General features: G+C 52.8%; 1 protein-coding gene across 1 annotated transcript; it reads right to left on the bottom strand.

Annotated features, from left to right (window-relative positions):
* Window positions 1–13,808, bottom strand: LOC139247288 (tRNA-splicing endonuclease subunit Sen34-like). Its single transcript, XM_070871590.1, has 4 exons — window positions 13,720–13,808; window positions 8,815–9,221; window positions 4,583–4,876; window positions 1–241 (listed from the first exon to the last, which is right to left on the bottom strand). Exons 2-4 carry the CDS (start codon window positions 9,206–9,208, stop codon window positions 54–56), a joined length of 876 nt encoding a protein of 291 aa, XP_070727691.1. The 5' UTR covers window positions 9,209–9,221; window positions 13,720–13,808; the 3' UTR covers window positions 1–53.
* Window positions 13,809–18,660: the final 4,852 nt, after the last annotated feature.

An 18,660-nucleotide genomic window follows, 5' to 3' on the forward strand; every position in this document is an offset into this window, starting at 1 on the left:
TTGATTGAAAGCGATATATTTTATTTGATTGGATGGCGTTGCTGATGAACCAATCACTGGATGCCGCTCCAGCGCAGTGACGTGTAAACAATCCTCTCGGCCTCCGTCACCGAACAGAGCAATACGGTCTTCTTGACATTCGAACCCAGTCGGCCAGCAGTCACGGTGTCCTGCAGGGGCAGGTCAGTCTTGTATGGAACGCAGATGGCGATATAGTGGGCATGGTATCGCATGGGGTCTCCTGTCCGGGGGGGAGGGGGTACGAAACAAAGCGTTTAATAGCGAGAGAGTGTAGGGGGACGTCAGCCGCCCATCACAAAAGAAATAGGGGCCAGGAGTGGGCCATTCGGCCCCTCGAGCCTGCTCCGCCATTTAATACGACCGTGGCTGATCCGATCATGGACCCAGCTCCACTTCCCTGCCCGCCCCCTTATCGGTTAAGGAACTGTCTATCTCTGTCTTAAATATATTCAATGTCCCGGCTTCCACAGCTCTCTGAGGCAGCGAGTTCCACAGATTTACAACCCTCTGAGAGAAGAAATTCCTCCTCATCTCAGTTTTAAATGGGCGGCCCCTTATTCTAAGACCATGCCCCCTAGTTCTAGTCTCCCCCATCAGTGGAAACATCCTCTCTGCATCCACCTTGTCGAGCCCCCTCATAATCTGATACGTTTCGATAAGATCACCTCTCATTCTTCTGAACTCCAATGAGTAGAGGCCCAACCTCCTCAACCTTTCCTCACAAGTCAACCCCCTCATCCCCGGAATCAACCGAGTGAACCTTCTCTGAACTGCCTCCAAAGCAAAGTATATCCTTTCGTAAATACGGAGAGCAAAACTGTGCACGCAGTACTCCAGGTGTGGCCTCACCAATACCCTGTATAACTGGAGCAAGACTTCCCTGCTTTTATACTCCATCCCCTTTGCAATAAAGGCCAAGATACCATTGGCCCTTCCTGATCACTTGCTGTACCTGCATACTAACCTTTTGTGTTTCATGTACAAGTAACCCCCAGGTCCCGCTGTACTGCGGCACTTTGCAATCTTTCTCCATTTAAATAATAACTTGCTCTTTGATTTTTTTTCTGCCAAAGTGCATGACCTCACACTTTCCCACATTATACTCCATCTGACAAATTTTTGCCCACTCACTGAGCCTGTCTATGTCTTTTTGACCTAATAATTACTGCTATGACCGATTTATATAACGCCTTTAATAACTGGTATTTAAATATTGTTTTTAACATAGTAAAACATCCCAGCAGGGTTACGACAAAACCGATATATTTGACACAGAGACACACAAGGAGAAATGAGCGCAGGTGACCAAAGCCTTAGTCGAAGAGTTCGGTTTTAAGGAGCGTCTTGAAGGAGGAGAGAGAGAGATGGAGAGGTTTAGGGAGGGAGTTCCAGAGCTTGGGGCCCAGGCAACAGAAGGCACGGCCACCGATGGTGGAGCGATTATAATCAGGGATGGTCAAGAGGGCAGAATTAGAGGAGCACAGAGATCTGGGAGGGTTGAAGGAGGTTACAGAGATAGGAAGGGTGGCGAGGGTGGGATTTGAACAGGAGGATGAGAATTGTAGGGGCTGGAGGAGGTTACAGAGAGAGGGAGGGGGTGAGGGAGGGATTTGAACAGGAGGATGAGAATTGTAGGGGCTGGAGAAGGTTAGAGAGATAGGGAGGGGGCGAGGGAGGGATTTGAACAGGAGGATGAGAATTGTCAGGGCTGGAGGAGGTTACAGAGATAGGGAGGGGGCGAGGGGCCATGGCGGTATTTGTAAGCACGGATGAGAATTGTGAAATCGAGGTGCTGCTTAACCGGGAGCCGATGTCGGTCAGTGAGCACAGGGGGTGATGGGTGAGCGGGACTGGGTGTGAGTTAGGACACGGGGTCAGTGAGCACAGGGGGTGATGGGTGAGCGGGACTGGGTGTGAGTTAGGACACGGGGTCAGTGAGCACAGGGGGTGATGGGTGAGCGGGACTGGGTGTGAGTTAGGACACGGGGTCAGTGAGCACAGGGGGTGATGGGTGAGCGGGACTGGGTGTGAGTTAGGACACGGGGTCAGTGAGCACAGGGGGTGATGGGTGAGTGGGACTCGGTGTGAGTTAGGACACGGAGCACAGGGGGTGATGGGTGAGTGGGACTGGGTGTGAGTAAGGACACGGGGCACAGGGGGTGATGGGTGAGTGGGACTGGGTGTGAGTTAGGACACGGGGTCAGTGAGCACAGGGGGTGATGGGTGAGTGGGACTGGGTGTGAGTTAGGACACGGGGTCAGTGAGCACAGGGGGTGATGGGTGAGCGGGACTCGGTGTGAGTTAGGACACGGGGACAGTGAGCACAGTGGGTGATGGGTGAGCGGGACTGGGTGTGAGTTAGGACACGGGGTCAGTGAGCACAGGGGGTGATGGGTGAGTGGGACTGGGTGTGAGTTAGGACACGGGGTCAGTGAGCACAGTGGGTGATGGGTGAGTGGGACTGGGTGCGAGTTAGGACACGGGGCAGTGAGCACAGGGTGTGATGTGTGAGTGGGACTGGGTGTGAGTTAGGACACGGGGGCAGTGAGCACAGGGGGTGATGGGTGAGTGGGACTGGGTGTGAGTTAGGACACGGGGTCAGTGAGCACAGGGGGTGATGGGTGAGTGGGACTGAGTGTGAGTTAGGACACGGTGTCAGTGAGCACAGGGGGTGATGGGTGAGTGGGACTGGGTGTGAGTTAGGACACGGGGTACAGGGGGTGATGGGTGAGTGGGACTGGGTGTGAGTTAGGACACAGGGCAGTGAGCACAGGGGGTGATGGGTGAGCGGGACTGGGTGTGAGTTAGGACACGGGGTCAGTGAGCACAGGGGGTGATGGGTGAGTGGGACTGGGTGTGAGTTAGGACACGGGGACAGTGAGCACAGGGGGTGATGGGTGAGTGGGACTGGGTGTGAGTTAGGACACGGGGCAGTGAGCACAGGGGGTGGTGGGTGAGTGGGACTGGGTATGAGTTAGGACACGGGTCAGTGAGCACAGGGGGTGATGGGTGAGTGGGACTGGGTGTGAGTTAGGACACGGGGTCAGTGAGCACAGGGGGTGATGGGTGAGTGGGACTGGGTGTGAGTTAGGACACGGGGTCAGTGAGCACAGAGGGTGATGGGTGAGTGGGACTGGGTGTGAGTTCGGACACGGGGACAGTGAGCACAGGGGGTGATGGGTGAGTGGGACTGGATGTGAGTTAGGACACGGGGTCAGTGAGCACAGGGGGTGATGGGTGAGTGGGACTGGGTGTGAGTTAGGACACGGGGTCAGTGAGCACAGGGGGTGATGGGTGAGTGGGACTGGGTGTGAGTTAGGACACGGGGGCAGTGAGCACAGGGGGTGATGGGTGAGTGGGACTGGGTGTGAGTTAGGACACGGGGTCAGTGAGCACAGGGGGTGATGGGTGAGTGGGACTGGGTGTGAGTTAGGACACGGGGTCAGTGAGCACAGGGGGTGATGGGTGAGTGGGACTGGGTGTGAGTAAGGACACGGGGCACAGGGGGTGATGGGTGAGTGGAACTGGGTGTGAGTTAGGACACGGGTCAGTGAGCACAGGGGGTGATGGGTGAGTGGGACTGGGTGTGAGTTAGGACACGGGGCAGTGAGCACAGGGGGTGATGGGTGAGTGGGACTGGGTGCGAGTTAGGACACGGGGTCAGTGAGCACACGGGGTGATGGGTGAGTGGGACTGGGTGTGAGTTAGGACACGGGGTCAGTGAGCACAGGGGGTGATGGGTGAGCGGGACTGGGTGTGAGTTAGGACACGGGGCAGTGAGCACAGGGGGTGATGGGTGAGTGGGACTGGGTGTGAGTTAGGACACGGGGTCAGTGAGCACAGGGGGTGATGGGTGAGTGGGACTGGGTGCGAGTTAGGACACGGGGTCAGTGAGCACAGGGGGTGATGGGTGAGTGGGACTGGGTGTGAGTTAGGACACGGGGCACAGGGGGTGATGGGTGAGTGGGACTGGGTGTGAGTTAGGACACGGGGTCAGTGAGCACAGGGGGTGATGGGTGAGTGGGACTGGGTGTGAGTTAGGACACGGGGTCAGTGAGCACAGGGGGTGATGGGTGAGTGGGACTGGGTGTGAGTTAGGACACGGGGCAGTGAGCACAGGGGGTGATGGGTGAGTGGGACTGGGTGTGAGTTAGGACACGGGGTCAGTGAGCACAGGGGGTGATGGGTGAGCGGGACTCAGTCCGCGTTAGGACATGGGGGGGGCGGGGGCAGCCCAGTTGTGGACGAGCTCCAGTAGACGGACGGTGAAAAAGGGTGGGCTGTCTCGGGGAGCACTGGAATTGTTGAGTCTACAAACGGCGGTCGGGGGACTCTGCGACTGCCCCAAAGGGGGAGTAACTGGGATAAATATTGGCCCGGGCACCTGGGGAGAGTTCCTGTTATGATCAGCAGCTTGGAGGGAAGGAGATAGGAAAGAATTGGAAACAGCCGCGAAGCCCCGCCGAGTCGAATAGCTCGCCGAACGGACTCCCCGAGCGAAGCGGTTGGCAGAGACCCCCGCACTGAACCAGGCCACCCCTAAACGGACGCGATTACGTACCCGGATAGACGAGGAAGTCTCCCCCGAACTTTCCAGCGCTGGTCAGGTGGTAGCCCTGGGCCCGGAGGTCCTTGAAGACGGAGTAGCGCAGGGCGTGCCTGGGGTCCCCGGGGTGCGGCCAGTCCTCGGAGGCCGAGCGCCAATCCAACACCTCCAGGTTGCGGGGCCCCAGGCAGGCGGTGTGTATCTGCACCAGGCAGCTCTCCGGGGGGAAGGTGAAACTTCGCTCCAACTCTTCCAGCTCCTTCAGGGGGGCCGAGCGATCGTCCTCACCGGCCTCGGGCCCCAGCTCGCCTGGGGACAGGAGAGGAGAGGGGGGAACAGATTGGGTTAGAGGGCAACGGCTCACATCTTCGATCCCAACTTCAACCCCATCCTCTGCCCATGTCCCTCAACTCCACCATCTCACAAGAACATAAGGAATAGGAGCAGGAGTGGGCCATTCGGCCCCTCGAGCCTGCTCCGCCATTTAATACCATCATGGCTGATCCGATCATGGACACAGCTCCACTTCCCGGCCCGCCCCCTTATCGGTTAAGAAACTGTCTATCTCTGTCTTAAATTTATTCAATGTCCCGGCTTCCACAGCTCTCTGAGGCAGCGAGTTCCACAGATTTACAACCCTCTGAGAGAAGAAATTCCTCCTCATCTCAGTTTTAAATGGGCGGCCCCTTATTCTAAGACCATGCCCCCTAGTTCTAGTCTCCCCCATCAGTGGGAACATCCTCTCTGCATCCACCTTGTCGAGCCCCCCTCATAATCTGATACGTTTCGATAAGATCACCTCTCATTCTTCTGAATTCCAATGTGTAGAGGCCCAACCTCCTCAACCTTTCCTCATAAGTCAACCCCCTCATCTCCGGAATCAACCGAGTGAACCTTCTCTGAACTGCCTCCAAAGCAAAGTATATCCTTTCGTAAATACGGAGAGCAAAACTGCACGCAGCACTCCAGGTGTGGCCTCACCAATACCCCATACCCTTCCATTAAAGATTTAGATGAAGGAATTGAATGCAATATCTCCAAGTTTGCAGATGACACTAAGCTGGGTGGCGGTGTGAGCTGTGAGGAGGATGCTAAGAGGCTGCAGGGTGACTTGGACAGGTTAGGTGAGTGGGGCAAATGCATGGCAGATGCAGTATAATGTGGATAAATGTGAGGTTATCCACTTTGGTGGCAAAAACAGGAAGGCAGAATATTATCTGAATGGTGACAGATTAGGAAAAGGGGAGGTGCAACGAGACCTGGGTGTCATGGTACATCAGTCATTGAAAGTTGACATGCAGGTACAGCAGGCGGTGAAGGAGGCAAATGGTATGTTGGCCTTCATAGCGAGGGGATTTGAGTATAGGAACAGGGAGGTCTTACTGCAGTTGTACAGGGCCTTGGTGAGACCACACCTGGAATATTGTGTTCAGTTTTGGTCTCCTAATCTGAGGAAGGACATTCTTGCTATTGAGGGAGTGCAGCGAAGGTTCACCAGACTGATTCCTGGGATGGCAGGACTGACATATGAAGAAAGACTGGATCGACTGGGCTTATATTCACTGGAGTTTAGAAGAATGAGAGGGGATCTCATAGAAACATATAAAATTCTGACGGGATTGGACAGGTTAGATGCGGGAAGAATGTTCCCGATGTTGGGGAAGTCCAGAACCAGGGATCACAGTCTAAGGATAAGGGGTAAGCCATTTAGGACCGAGATGAGGAGAAACTTCTTCACCCAGAGAATTGTGAACCTGTGGAATTCTCTACCACAGAAAGTTGTTGGGGGCCAGTTCGTTGGATATATTCAAAAGGGAGTTAGATGTGGCCCTTACGGCTAAAGGGATCAGGGGGGTATGGAGAGAAGGCAGGAGTGGGGTACTGAGGGAATGATCAGCCCATGATCATATTGAAGGGCCCAATGGCGGGGCAGGCTCGAAGGGCCCAATGGCGGGGCAGGCTCGAAGGGCCCAATGGCGGGGCAGGCTCGAAGGGCCCAATGGCGGGGCAGGCTCCAAGGGCCCAATGGCGGGGCAGGCTCCAAGGGCCCAATGGCGGGGCAGGCTCCAAGGGCCCAATGGCGGGGCAGGCTCCAAGGGCCCAATGGCGGGGCAGGCTCCAAGGGCCCAATGGCGGGGCAGGCTCCAAGGGCCCAATGGCGGGGCAGGCTCCAAGGGCCCAATGGCGGGGCAGGCTCCAAGGGCCCAATGGCGGGGCAGGCTCCAAGGGCCCAACGGCGGGGCAGGCTCCAAGGGCCCAACGGCGGGGCAGGCTCCAAGGGCCCAACGGCGGGGCAGGCTCCAAGGGCCCAACGGCGGGGCAGGCTCCAAGGGCCCAACGGCGGGGCAGGCTCCAAGGGCCCAACGGCGGGGCAGGCTCCAAGGGCCCAACGGCGGGGCAGGCTCCAAGGGCCCAACGGCGGGGCAGGCTCCAAGGGCCCAACGGCGGGGCAGGCTCCAAGGGCCCAACGGCGGGGCAGGCTCCAAGGGCCCAACGGCGGGGCAGGCTCCAAGGGCCCAACGGCGGGGCAGGCTCCAAGGGCCCAACGGCGGGGCAGGCTCCAAGGGCCCAACGGCGGGGCAGGCTCCAAGGGCCCAACGGCGGGGCAGGCTCCAAGGGCCCAACGGCGGGGCAGGCTCCAAGGGCCCAACGGCGGGGCAGGCTCCAAGGGCCCAACGGCGGGGCAGGCTCCAAGGGCCCAACGGCGGGGCAGGCTCCAAGGGCCCAACGGCGGGGCAGGCTCCAAGGGCCCAACGGCGGGGCAGGCTCCAAGGGCCCAACGGCGGGGCAGGCTCCAAGGGCCCAACGGCGGGGCAGGCTCCAAGGGCCCAACGGCGGGGCAGGCTCCAAGGGCCCAACGGCGGGGCAGGCTCCAAGGGCCCAACGGCGGGGCAGGCTCCAAGGGCCCAACGGCGGGGCAGGCTCCAAGGGCCCAACGGCGGGGCAGGCTCCAAGGGCCCAACGGCGGGGCAGGCTCCAAGGGCCCAACGGCGGGGCAGGCTCCAAGGGCCCAACGGCGGGGCAGGCTCCAAGGGCCCAACGGCGGGGCAGGCTCCAAGGGCCCAACGGCGGGGCAGGCTCGAAGGGCCCAATGGTGGGGCAGGCTCCAAGGGCCCAACGGCGGGGCGGGCTCCAAGGGCCCAACGGCGGGGCGGGCTCCAAGGGCCCAACGGCGGGGCGGGCTCCAAGGGCCCAATGGCGGGGCAGGCTCCAAGGGCCCAATGGCGGGGCGGGCTCCAAGGGCCCAATGGCGGGCGGGCTCCAAGGGCCCAACGGCGGGGCAGGCTCGAAGGGCCCAATGGCGGGGCAGGCTCCAAGGGCCCAACGGCGGGGCAGGCTCCAAGGGCCCAACGGCGGGGCGGGCTCCAAGGGCCCAACGGCGGGGCGGGCTCCAAGGGCCCAATGGCGGGGCAGGCTCCAAGGGCCCAATGGCGGGGCGGGCTCCAAGGGCCCAATGGCGGGCGGGCTCCAAGGGCCCAATGGCGGGGCAGGCTCCAAGGGCCCAACGGCGGGGCGGGCTCCAAGGGCCCAATGGCGGGGCAGGCTCCAAGGGCCCAATGGCGGGGCGGGCTCCAAGGGCCCAATGGCGGGCGGGCTCCAAGGGCCCAATGGCGGGGCGGGCTCCAAGGGCCCAACGGCGGGGCTGGCTCCAAGGGCCCAATGGCGGGGCGGGCTCCAAGGGCCCAATGGCGGGGCGGGCTCCAAGGGCCCAATGGCGGGGCAGGCTCCAAGGGCCCAATGGCGGGGCAGGCTCCAAGGGCCCAATGGCGGGGCAGGCTCCAAGGGCCCAACGGCGGGGCAGGCTCCAAGGGCCCAATGGCGGGGCGGGCTCCAAGGGCCCAATGGCGGGGCAGGCTCCAAGGGCCCAATGGCGGGGCAGGCTCCAAGGGCCCAATGGTGGGGCAGGCTCCAAGGGCCCAATGGCGGGGCGGGCTCCAAGGGCCCAATGGCCTGCTCCTGCGACTATTTTCTCTGTTTCGATGAGAGATCGAGGCGGAAGTGAGGCGAATGGGGGGCTCTGGGGCAGGGGCAGGGTGTGGGACGGAACTCACGGCCTGAAAGGGCGCTCGAGGCAGAAACCCTCGCCCCAGCAGGCAGTGCACCTTGAAGTGCCGTCTGCTACAGGGCGAGGGAGCGCGAGCGGGGAAAGTGGGATTGGAGCGGGACGGCTCGCGGCGGCCTCCTGCCGCGCGGTAAACGTCTGCGCTTGGCTCCGATCCCCCCAGCCCCCCCCCCAGCCCCCTCACCCGTCTCTCCGCTGATCCTCTTCCGCTTGTTGGCCCGCCCCTGCCTGATCCTCTCGGCCAGCCCCTGCAGGCTGCTCCTCTTCTCCTGCAGGGCCAGGCGGCGTTGCTCCTGGTGACTGCGTTGCGCCCGCTCGCGGTGCTCCCGCTCCTCCTCCTCGGCCCTCGCCTCGGCCCCCGCCCGGCCCCGCACCAGCACCCCGCTGCCGCTCTCCGCCGCCAGGCGGGCCTCCTCGGGCAACAGCCGCAGCGGCAGGCCCAGGCGCCCGTTCTGCCGGGGCTGGCGGGCCAGCCCGCCCACGGGCGTCCCGCACAGGCCGTGGCGCTCCCGCAGCTGGCGGGCCTCCTCCGCGCTCCACACCAGCGCCGCGCCCTGCGACACGTGGATCAGGATCATGGCCGGGCTGCCCCTGCAACGGGACAAGGACGCAGCGGGTGGTTAGAGGCTCCCTCGGGTTCATCAGTACGGCATTATCCCTCCGACAGTACGGTGCTCCCCATACTGCCCCTCCGACAGTGCAACACTCCCTCAGTACTGCCCCTCCGACAGTACGGCGCTCCCTCAGTACTGCCCCTCCGACAGTGCGGCGCTCCCTCAGTACTGCCCCTCCGACAGTGCAACACTCCCTCAGTACTGCCCCTCCGACAGTGCAACACTCCCTCAGTACTGTCCCTCCGACAGTACGGCACTCCCTCAGTACTGCCCCTCCGACAGTGCGGCACTCCCTCAGTACTGCCCCTCCGACAGTGCGACACTCCCTCATTACTGTCCCTCCGACAGTACGGCACTCCCTCAGTACTGCCCCTCCGACAGTGCAACACTCCCTCAGTACTGTCCCTCCGACAGTACGGCACTCCCTCAGTACTGCCCCTCCGACAGTGCGGCACTCCCTCAGTACTGCCCCTCTGACAGTGCGACACTCCCTCATTACTGTCCCTCCGACAGTACGGCACTCCCTCAGTACTGCCCCTCCGACAGTGCAACACTCCCTCAGTACTGCCCCTCAGTACTGCTATTACCAATCTATTAATTACTGCTCTATTAATCATTACTGCTATGAATTGATTAATAATTACTGCTATTACCAATCTATTAATTACTGCTCTATTAATCATTACCGAGTGAACCTTCTCTGAACTGCCTCCAAAGCAAGTATATCCTTTTGTAAATACGGAGAGCAAAACTGCACGCAGTACTCCAGGTGTGGCCTCACCAATACCCTGTATAACTGGAGCAAGACTGCCCTGCTTTATACTTATCCACCTGGCCGCCTACCTTCAGGGATCGGTGGACCTGCACTCCAAGGTCCCTCTCGACTTCTCAAAGTCTGACCATTTAATGTGTTTTCCCTTGCCTTGTTAGACCTCGTCATCAGCAGTCCCTCGAAACCGAGGAAGACTTGTTCCACTCCAACACGAGTCCTCAGTCCGAGACTATTATCGATCTATTAATAATTACCGCTATTATTGATCTATTAATAATTACTTTTAAGGTCTCCAGTGGTCCTGGTTCACCCTTGCCACTGGACCAAGACCTCGGTCTGTCGAGCCCGTGTGGTGGCTGGTTTAACGTGGCCACCCCATGTTAAACAATCCACACACAGGCATCCTCCACCCTTCAGGATCCGGACTATCAGGTCCTTCATTGTTACACCAGTCAACTTATCCTTTTTTGGCGTGGAAGCAAGGGACTGCCTATGATATAATTACTGTTTTTATTGATCTATTAATTACTGCTATTATTGATCCAATTATTACTATTATTGATCTATTAATAATTACTACTTTTATTGATCTAATTATTACTATTATTGATCCAATTACTATTATTGATCTATTAATAATTACTGCTTTTATTGATGTATTAATTAATTACTGCTATTATTGATCTAATTATTACTATTATTGTTCTATTAATAATTATTGCTTTTATTGATGTATTAATTAACTCCCACTATTATTGATGTATTAATTAATTCTATTATTGATCTAATTATTACTATTATTGATCTATTAATAATTACTGCTTTTATTGATTTAATTACTGCTATTGATCTAATTATTACAATTATTGATCTATTGATAATTACTGTTTTTATTGATGTATTAATTACTGCTATTGATCTAATTATTACAATTATTGATCTATTGATAATTACTGCTTTTATTGATGTATTAATTAATTCTATTATTGATCTAATTATTACAATTATTGATCTATTAATAATTACTGCTTTTATTGATTTAATTACTGCTATTGATCTAATTATTACAATTATTGATCTATTGATAATTACTGCTTTTATTGATGTATTAATTAATTCTATTGATCCAATTATTACAATTATTGATCTATTGATAATTACTGCTTTTATTGATGTATTAATTAATTCTATTATTGATCTAATTATTACAATTATTGATCTATTAATAATTACTGCTTTTATTGATTAATTAATTCTATTATTGATCTAATTATTACAATTATTGATCTATTAATAATTACTGCTTTTATTGATGTATTAATTAATTCTATTATTGATCTAATTATTACAATTATTGATCTATTAATAATTACTGCTTTTATTGATTTATTAATTACTGCTATTGATCTAATTATTACAATTATTGATCTATTGATAATTACTGCTTTTATTGATGTATTAATTAATTCTATTATTGATCTAATTATTACAATTATTGATCTATTGATAATTACTGCTTTTATTGATTAATTAATTACTGCTATTGATCTAATTATTACAATTATTGATCTATTGATAATTACTGCTTTTATTGATGTATTAATTAATTCTATTATTGATCTAATTATTACAATTATTGATCTATTGATAATTACTGCTTTTATTGATTAATTAATTACTGCTATTGATCTAATTATTACAATTATTGATCTATTGATAATTACTGTTTTTATTGATCTATTAATTACTGCTATTATTGATCCAATTATTACTATTATTGATCTATTAATAATTACTACTTTTATTGATCTAATTATTACTATTATTGATCCAATTACTATTATTGATCTATTAATAATTACTGCTTTTATTGATGTATTAATTAATTACTGCTATTATTGATCTAATTATTACTATTATTGTTCTATTAATAATTATTGCTTTTATTGATGTATTAATTAACTCCCACTATTATTGATGTATTAATTAATTCTATTATTGATCTAATTATTACTATTATTGATCTATTAATAATGACTGCTTTTGTTGATCTATTAATTACTATCATTGATTCAATTATTAATCTATTAATAATTACTTTTATTGATCTAATAATTACTGCTTTTATTGATGTATTAATTAATTCTATTATTGATCTAATTATTACAATTATTGATCTATTAATAATTACTGCTTTTATTGATGTATTAATTACTGCTATTGATCCAATTATTACAATTATTGATCTATTGATAATTACTGCTTTTATTGATGTATGAATGAATTACTGCTATTGAACTAATTATTACAATTATTGATCTATTGATAATTACTGTTTTTATTGATGTATTAATTACTGCTATTGATCTAATTATTACAATTATTGATCTATTGATAATTACTGCTTTTATTGATGTATTAATTAATTCTATTATTGATCTAATTATTACAATTATTGATCTATTGATAATTACTGCTTTTATTGATGTATTAATTACTGCTATTGATCTAATTATTACAATTATTGATCTATTGATAATTACTGCTTTTATTGATGTATTAATTAATTCTATTGATCCAATTATTACAATTATTGATCTATTGATAATTACTGCTTTTATTGATGTATTAATTAATTCTATTATTGATCTAATTATTACAATTATTGATCTATTAATAATTACTGCTTTTATTGATTTATTAATTACTGCTATTGATCTAATTATTACAATTATTGATCTATTGATAATTACTGCTTTTATTGATGTATTAATTAATTCTATTATTGATCTAATTATTACAATTATTGATCTATTAATAATTACTGCTTTTATTGATTTAATTACTGCTATTGATCTAATTATTACAATTATTGATCTACTGATAATGACTGCTTTTATTGATTTATTAATTACTGCTATTGATCTAATTATTACAATTATTGATCTATTGATAATTACTGTTTTTATTGATGTATTAATTAGTGCTATTGATCTAATTATTACAATTATTGATCTATTAATAATTACTGCTTTTACTGATGTATTAATTAGTGCTATTGATCTAATTATTACAATTATTGATCTATTGATAATTACTGCTTTTACTGATTTATTAATTAATTCTATTATTGATCTAATTATTACAATTATTGATCTATTGATAATTACTGCTTTTATTGCTGTATGAATTACTGCTATTGATCCAATTATTACAATTATTGATCTACTGATAGACTGCTTTCACTGCTGTATGAATGAATTACTGCTGTTGATCCAATGATGACGATGACCTGCTGTGACTGATGGACAGTTGGGGGGGCGGGGCTCCAGTGTCTCAGGAGGCGGCGCTGCGGGCTCAGCCACTCTGCGATCACCGCCCTCCCCATTGGCCGGCTCGCCCGTCCGTCCGGCAACCCATTGTCTTGCTCCGCCTGCCATTGGCGGAGACGCGCTGTCAATCAGCGGGCGCTCTTTCCCGCCCCCACGTGGGAGACATTTGTGTGTGACGCGTCGCTCTCCCACGTGGGGGGGGGGGGGAGGCAGCTATCCGCCGCTGATTGGCCCGCGCCCGGGTGGCTCAGCCCAGCCGCGCCGCTGATTGGCCCGCGCCCGGGTGGCTCAGCCCAGCCGCGCCGCTGATTGGCCCGCGCCCGGGTCGCTCAGCCCAGCCGCGCCGCTGATTGGCCGCCGCCTGCACTCACCGAGACTAGCGCTCCTTTTTGGCTTCGGAGGCCGCCGCCGCCGCCGCCCGCCGGGCCTTGTCCTCCTCGGCCAGCCGCAGCCTGCGGCTCTGGTACAGCTTCGCCCCGGCGAAGGCCAGGCACAGCAGCAGCGTCTTGGCGGCCAAGATGTAGAGCAGCAGCGGCACGTTGCGCAGCGCCTGCAGGTTGAGCGGCATCTTCGGCCCCGCCCCTACCCCCGACCAATGGCAGCCGCCCGCCTCCGCTGACCGACAGCCGCCTCCTCCAATGGACGGGCGCGCCGATTGTGACCTCAACGCGCTGCCCTTTGTGACGTCTGCGGCCCCCCCCCCCCCGCGAAAGGGCAGGGCGGGCTGCGCTCGGCGGCTCTGATTGACAGCCGCGCCGTCCAATGGCAGCCCACCCCACCCTGCCCGCGCTGAGCGCGCTGCCCATTGTGACGTCGGCGGGAGACGCCTCCCCACCAATGGGCGGCCGCCACGCCTTTGACGGGCAGCTCTGGCGTCCAATGGCACTCGGAAGGCGCCCTCTGCCCTTTCTCGTCTTCGCGGCTGGGGCCAATCAGCGGGCCGCCCGACGTCACAAAGGCAGTGCGCGGGGCGGGGGGCGGGCGGTTCTCTATGATTGACGGCGCGGCCGGCCAATCACAGCCCGGGTCTGTGGCAGTGGCCGGCGCAGTCAACCAATGGGAGGCAGGAGGGGCTGGAAGTGGGCAGCAGGGGGCTTCAACTCTGAACCCTGGGCCGACCCTTGACAAGGCGGTCAAGCCACACCGCTCACCTCCGCCCTTTAACATCTCGCGGCGGGGTCAGGCCAGGTCAACGAACGACCCCGGGGGTGGGTGCGAGACCCCCGCCCCCACCCCGTGAACTCTGGCCCGTAGCCTTGGCCGCACCGCCCGACCTTTGACCCCAGAGTGGAAGAGGGGTCGCGGCACAGAAGGAGGCCACTCGACCCCTGGAGCCCGTGCCGGCTCTCGGCCAATCGCCCGCTCCCCGCGGCCCTTGCTAATCCCGTTTGACCGACAACAACAACAACAACTTGTACTTCAGGCAGCACCGAGGACCCGCGAGCCGCCCCACCGGAGAGTTATTGTGTTACAACCGCTTGGCGCCGAGCCGCACAGAATGGCACAAGGTGACCGGGCGGGAGGAGGCCACTTCGGACCCATCGTGTCCGCCTGGCGCCGGCCGACCGAGAGCCATCCCGGCCTAATCCCACTTTCCCGCTCTCGCTCCCTCGCCCTGTAGCATACGGCACTTCAAGGTGCACTGCCTGCTGTGGTGAGGGTTTCTGCCTCGACCGCCCTTTCAGGCCGTGAGTTCCGTCCCAGACCCTGCCCCAGACCCCCACCCCCCTCTGGGTGAAGACATTTCACCTCTAAACCTCCCCCCCAATTACTGTCAATCCACGCCCCCTGGTTGTTGACCCTCTGCCAAGGGAAACAGGTCCGTCCTATCCACTCTATCCACCCCCCTCATCATTTTATACACCTCAATCAGGTCTCCCCTCAGCCTCCTCCGTTCCAAAGCAAACAACCCCAGTCTATCCAATCTTTCCTCATCGCTAAAATTCTCCAGTCCAGGCAACATCCTGGTAAATCTCCTCTGCAACCTCTCTAGTGCAACATCCTGGTAAATCTCCTCTGTACCCTCTCTAGTGTAACATCCTGGTAAATCTCCTCTGTACCCTCTCTGGTGCAACATCCTGGTAAATCTCCTCTGTACCCTCTCTAGTGCAACATCCTGGTAAATCTCCTCTGTACACTCTCCAGTGCAACATCCTGGTAAATCTCCTCTGTACCCTCTCCAGGCAACATCCTGGTAAATCTCCTCTGTACCCTCTCTAGTGCAACATCCTGGTAAATCTCCTCTGTACCCTCTCCAGTGCAACATCCTGGTAAATCTCCTCTGTACCCACTCTAGTGCAACATCCAGGTAAATCTCCTCTGTACCCTCTCCAGTGCAACATCCTGGTAAATCTCCTCTGTACCCTCTCCAGTGCAACATCCTGGTAAATCTCCTCTGTACCCTCTCCAGTGCAACATCCTGGTAAATCTCCTCTGCACCCTCTCTAGTGCAACATCCTGGTAAATCTCCTCTGCACCCTCTCCAGTGCAACATCCTGGTAAATCTCCTCTGTACACACTCCAGTGCAACATCCTGGTAAATCTCCTCTGTACCCTCTCCAGTGCAACATCCTGGTAAATCTCCTCTGCACCCTCGCCAGTGCAACATCCTGGTAAATCTCCTCTGTACCCTCTCCAGGCAACATCCTGGTAAATCTCCTCTGTACCCTCTCCAGGCAACATCCTGGTAAATCTCCTCTGTACCCTCTCCAGTGCAACATCCTGGTAAATCTCCTCTGTACCCTCTCTAGTGCAACATCCTGGTAAATCTCCTCTGTACCCTCTCTAGTGCAACATCCTGGTAAATCTCCTCTGTACCCTCTCTAGTGCAACATCCTGGTAAATCTCCTCTGTACCCTCTCCAGTGCAACATCCTGGTAAATCTCCTCTGTACCCTTTCTAGTGTAACATCCTGGTAAATCTCCTCTGTACCCTCTCTAGTGCAACATCCTGGTAAATCTCCTCTGTACCCTCTCCAGTGCAACATCCTGGTAAATCTCCTCTGTACCCTTTCTAGTGCAACATCCTGGTAAATCTCCTCTGTACCCTCTCCAGTGCAACATCCTGGTAAATCTCCTCTGTACCCTCTCCAGTGCAACATCCTGGTAAATCTCCTCTGTACCCTCTCCAGTGCAACATCCTGGTAAATCTCCTCTGTACCCTCTCCAGTGCAACATCCTGGTAAATCTCCTCTGCACCCTCTCTAGTGCAACATCCTGGTAAATCTCCTCTGCACCCTCTCCAGTGCAACATCCTGGTAAATCTCCTCTGTACACACTCCAGTGCAACATCCTGGTAAATCTCCTCTGTACCCTCTCCAGGCAACATCCTGGTAAATCTCCTCTGTACCCTCTCCAGGCAACATCCTGGTAAATCTCCTCTGTACCCTCTCTAGTGCAACATCCTGGTAAATCTCCTCTGTACCCTCTCTAGTGCAACATCCTGATAAATCTCCTCTGTACCCTCTCCAGGCAACATCCTGGTAAATCTCCTCTGTACCCTCTCCAGTGCAACATCCTGGTAAATCTCATCTGTACCCTCTCTAGTGCAACATCCTGGTAAATCTCCTCCGTACCCTCTCTAGTGCAACATCCTGGTAAATCTCCTCTGCACCCTCTCTAGTGCAACATCCTGGTAAATCTCCTCTGCACCCTCTCTAGTGCAACATCCTGGTAAATCTCCTCTGCACCCTCTCCAGTGCAACATCCTGGTAAATCTCCTCTGTACCCTCTCCAGGCAACATCCTGGTAAATCTCCTCTGTACCCTCTCCAGGCAACATCCTGGTAAATCTCCTCTGTACCCTCTCCAGTGCAACATCCTGGTAAATCTCATCTGTACCCTCTCCAGTGCAACATCCTGGTAAATCTCCTCTGTACACACTCCAGTGCAACATCCTGGTAAATCTCCTCTGTACCCTCTCCAGTGCAACATCCTGGTAAATCTCCTCTGCACCCTCGCCAGTGCAACATCCTGGTAAATCTCCTCTGTACCCTCTCCAGTGCAACATCCTGGTAAATCTCCTCTGTACCCTCTCCAGGCAACATCCTGGTAAATCTCCTCTGTACCCTCTCCAGGCAACATCCTGGTAAATCTCCTCTGTACCCTCTCTAGTGCAACATCCTGGTAAATCTCCTCTGTACCCTCTCCAGGCAACATCCTGGTAAATCTCCTCTGTACCCTCTCCAGGCAACATCCTGGTAAATCTCCTCTGTACCCTCTCCAGTGCAACATCCTGGTAAATCTCATCTGTACCCTCTCTAGTGCAACATCCTGGTAAATCTCCTCCGTACTCTCTCTAGTGCAACATCCTGGTAAATCTCATCTGTACCCTCTCTAGTGCAACATCCTGGTAAATCTCCTCTGTACCCTCTCTAGTGCAACATCCTGGTAAATCTCCTCTGTACCCTCTCTAGTGCAACATCCTGGTAAATCTCCTCTGTACCCTCTCTAGTGCAACATCCTGGTAAATCTCCTCTGTACCCTCTCTAGTGCAACATCCTGGTAAATCTCCTCTGCACCCTCTCCAGTGCAACATCCTGGTAAATCTCCTCTGTACACACTCCAGTGCAACATCCTGGTAAATCTCCTCTGTACCCTCTCCAGTGCAACATCCTGGTAAATCTCCTCTGTACCCTCTCTAGTGCAACATCCTGGTAAACCTCTGTACCCTCTCTAGTGCAACATCCTGATAAATCTCCTCTGTACCCTCTCCAGTACAACATCCTGGTAAATCTCCTCTGTACCCTCTCCAGGCAACATCCTGGTAAATCTCCTCTGTACCCTCTCCAGTGCAACATCCTGGTAAATCTCCTCTGCACCCTCTCTAGTGCAACATCCTGGTAAATCTCCTCTGCACCCTCTCCAGTGCAACATCCTGGTAAATCTCCTCTGTACCCTCTCTAGTGTAACATCCTGGTAAATCTACTCTGTACCCTCTCCAGGCAACATCCTGGTAAATCTCCTCTGCACCCTCGCCAGTGCAACATCCTGGTAAATCTCCTCTGTACCCTCTCCAGGCAACATCCTGGTAAATCTCCTCTGTACCCTCTCCAGTGCAACATCCTGGTAAATCTCATCTGTACCCTCTCTAGTGCAACATCCTGGTAAATCTCCTCTGTACCCTCTCTAGTGCAACATCCTGGTAAATCTCCTCTGTACCCTTACTAGTGCAACATCCTGGTAAATCTCCTCTGTACCCTCTCCAGTGCAACATCCTGGTAAATCTCCTCTGTACCCTTACTAGTGCAACATCCTGGTAAATCTCCTCTGTACCCTCTCCAGGCGACATCCTGGTAAATCTCCTCTGTACCCT

The sequence above is a fragment of the Pristiophorus japonicus genome, unplaced genomic scaffold (genome assembly GCF_044704955.1).
Source record: "Pristiophorus japonicus isolate sPriJap1 unplaced genomic scaffold, sPriJap1.hap1 HAP1_SCAFFOLD_2683, whole genome shotgun sequence".
NCBI classification, from domain to species: domain Eukaryota; kingdom Metazoa; phylum Chordata; class Chondrichthyes; family Pristiophoridae; genus Pristiophorus; species Pristiophorus japonicus.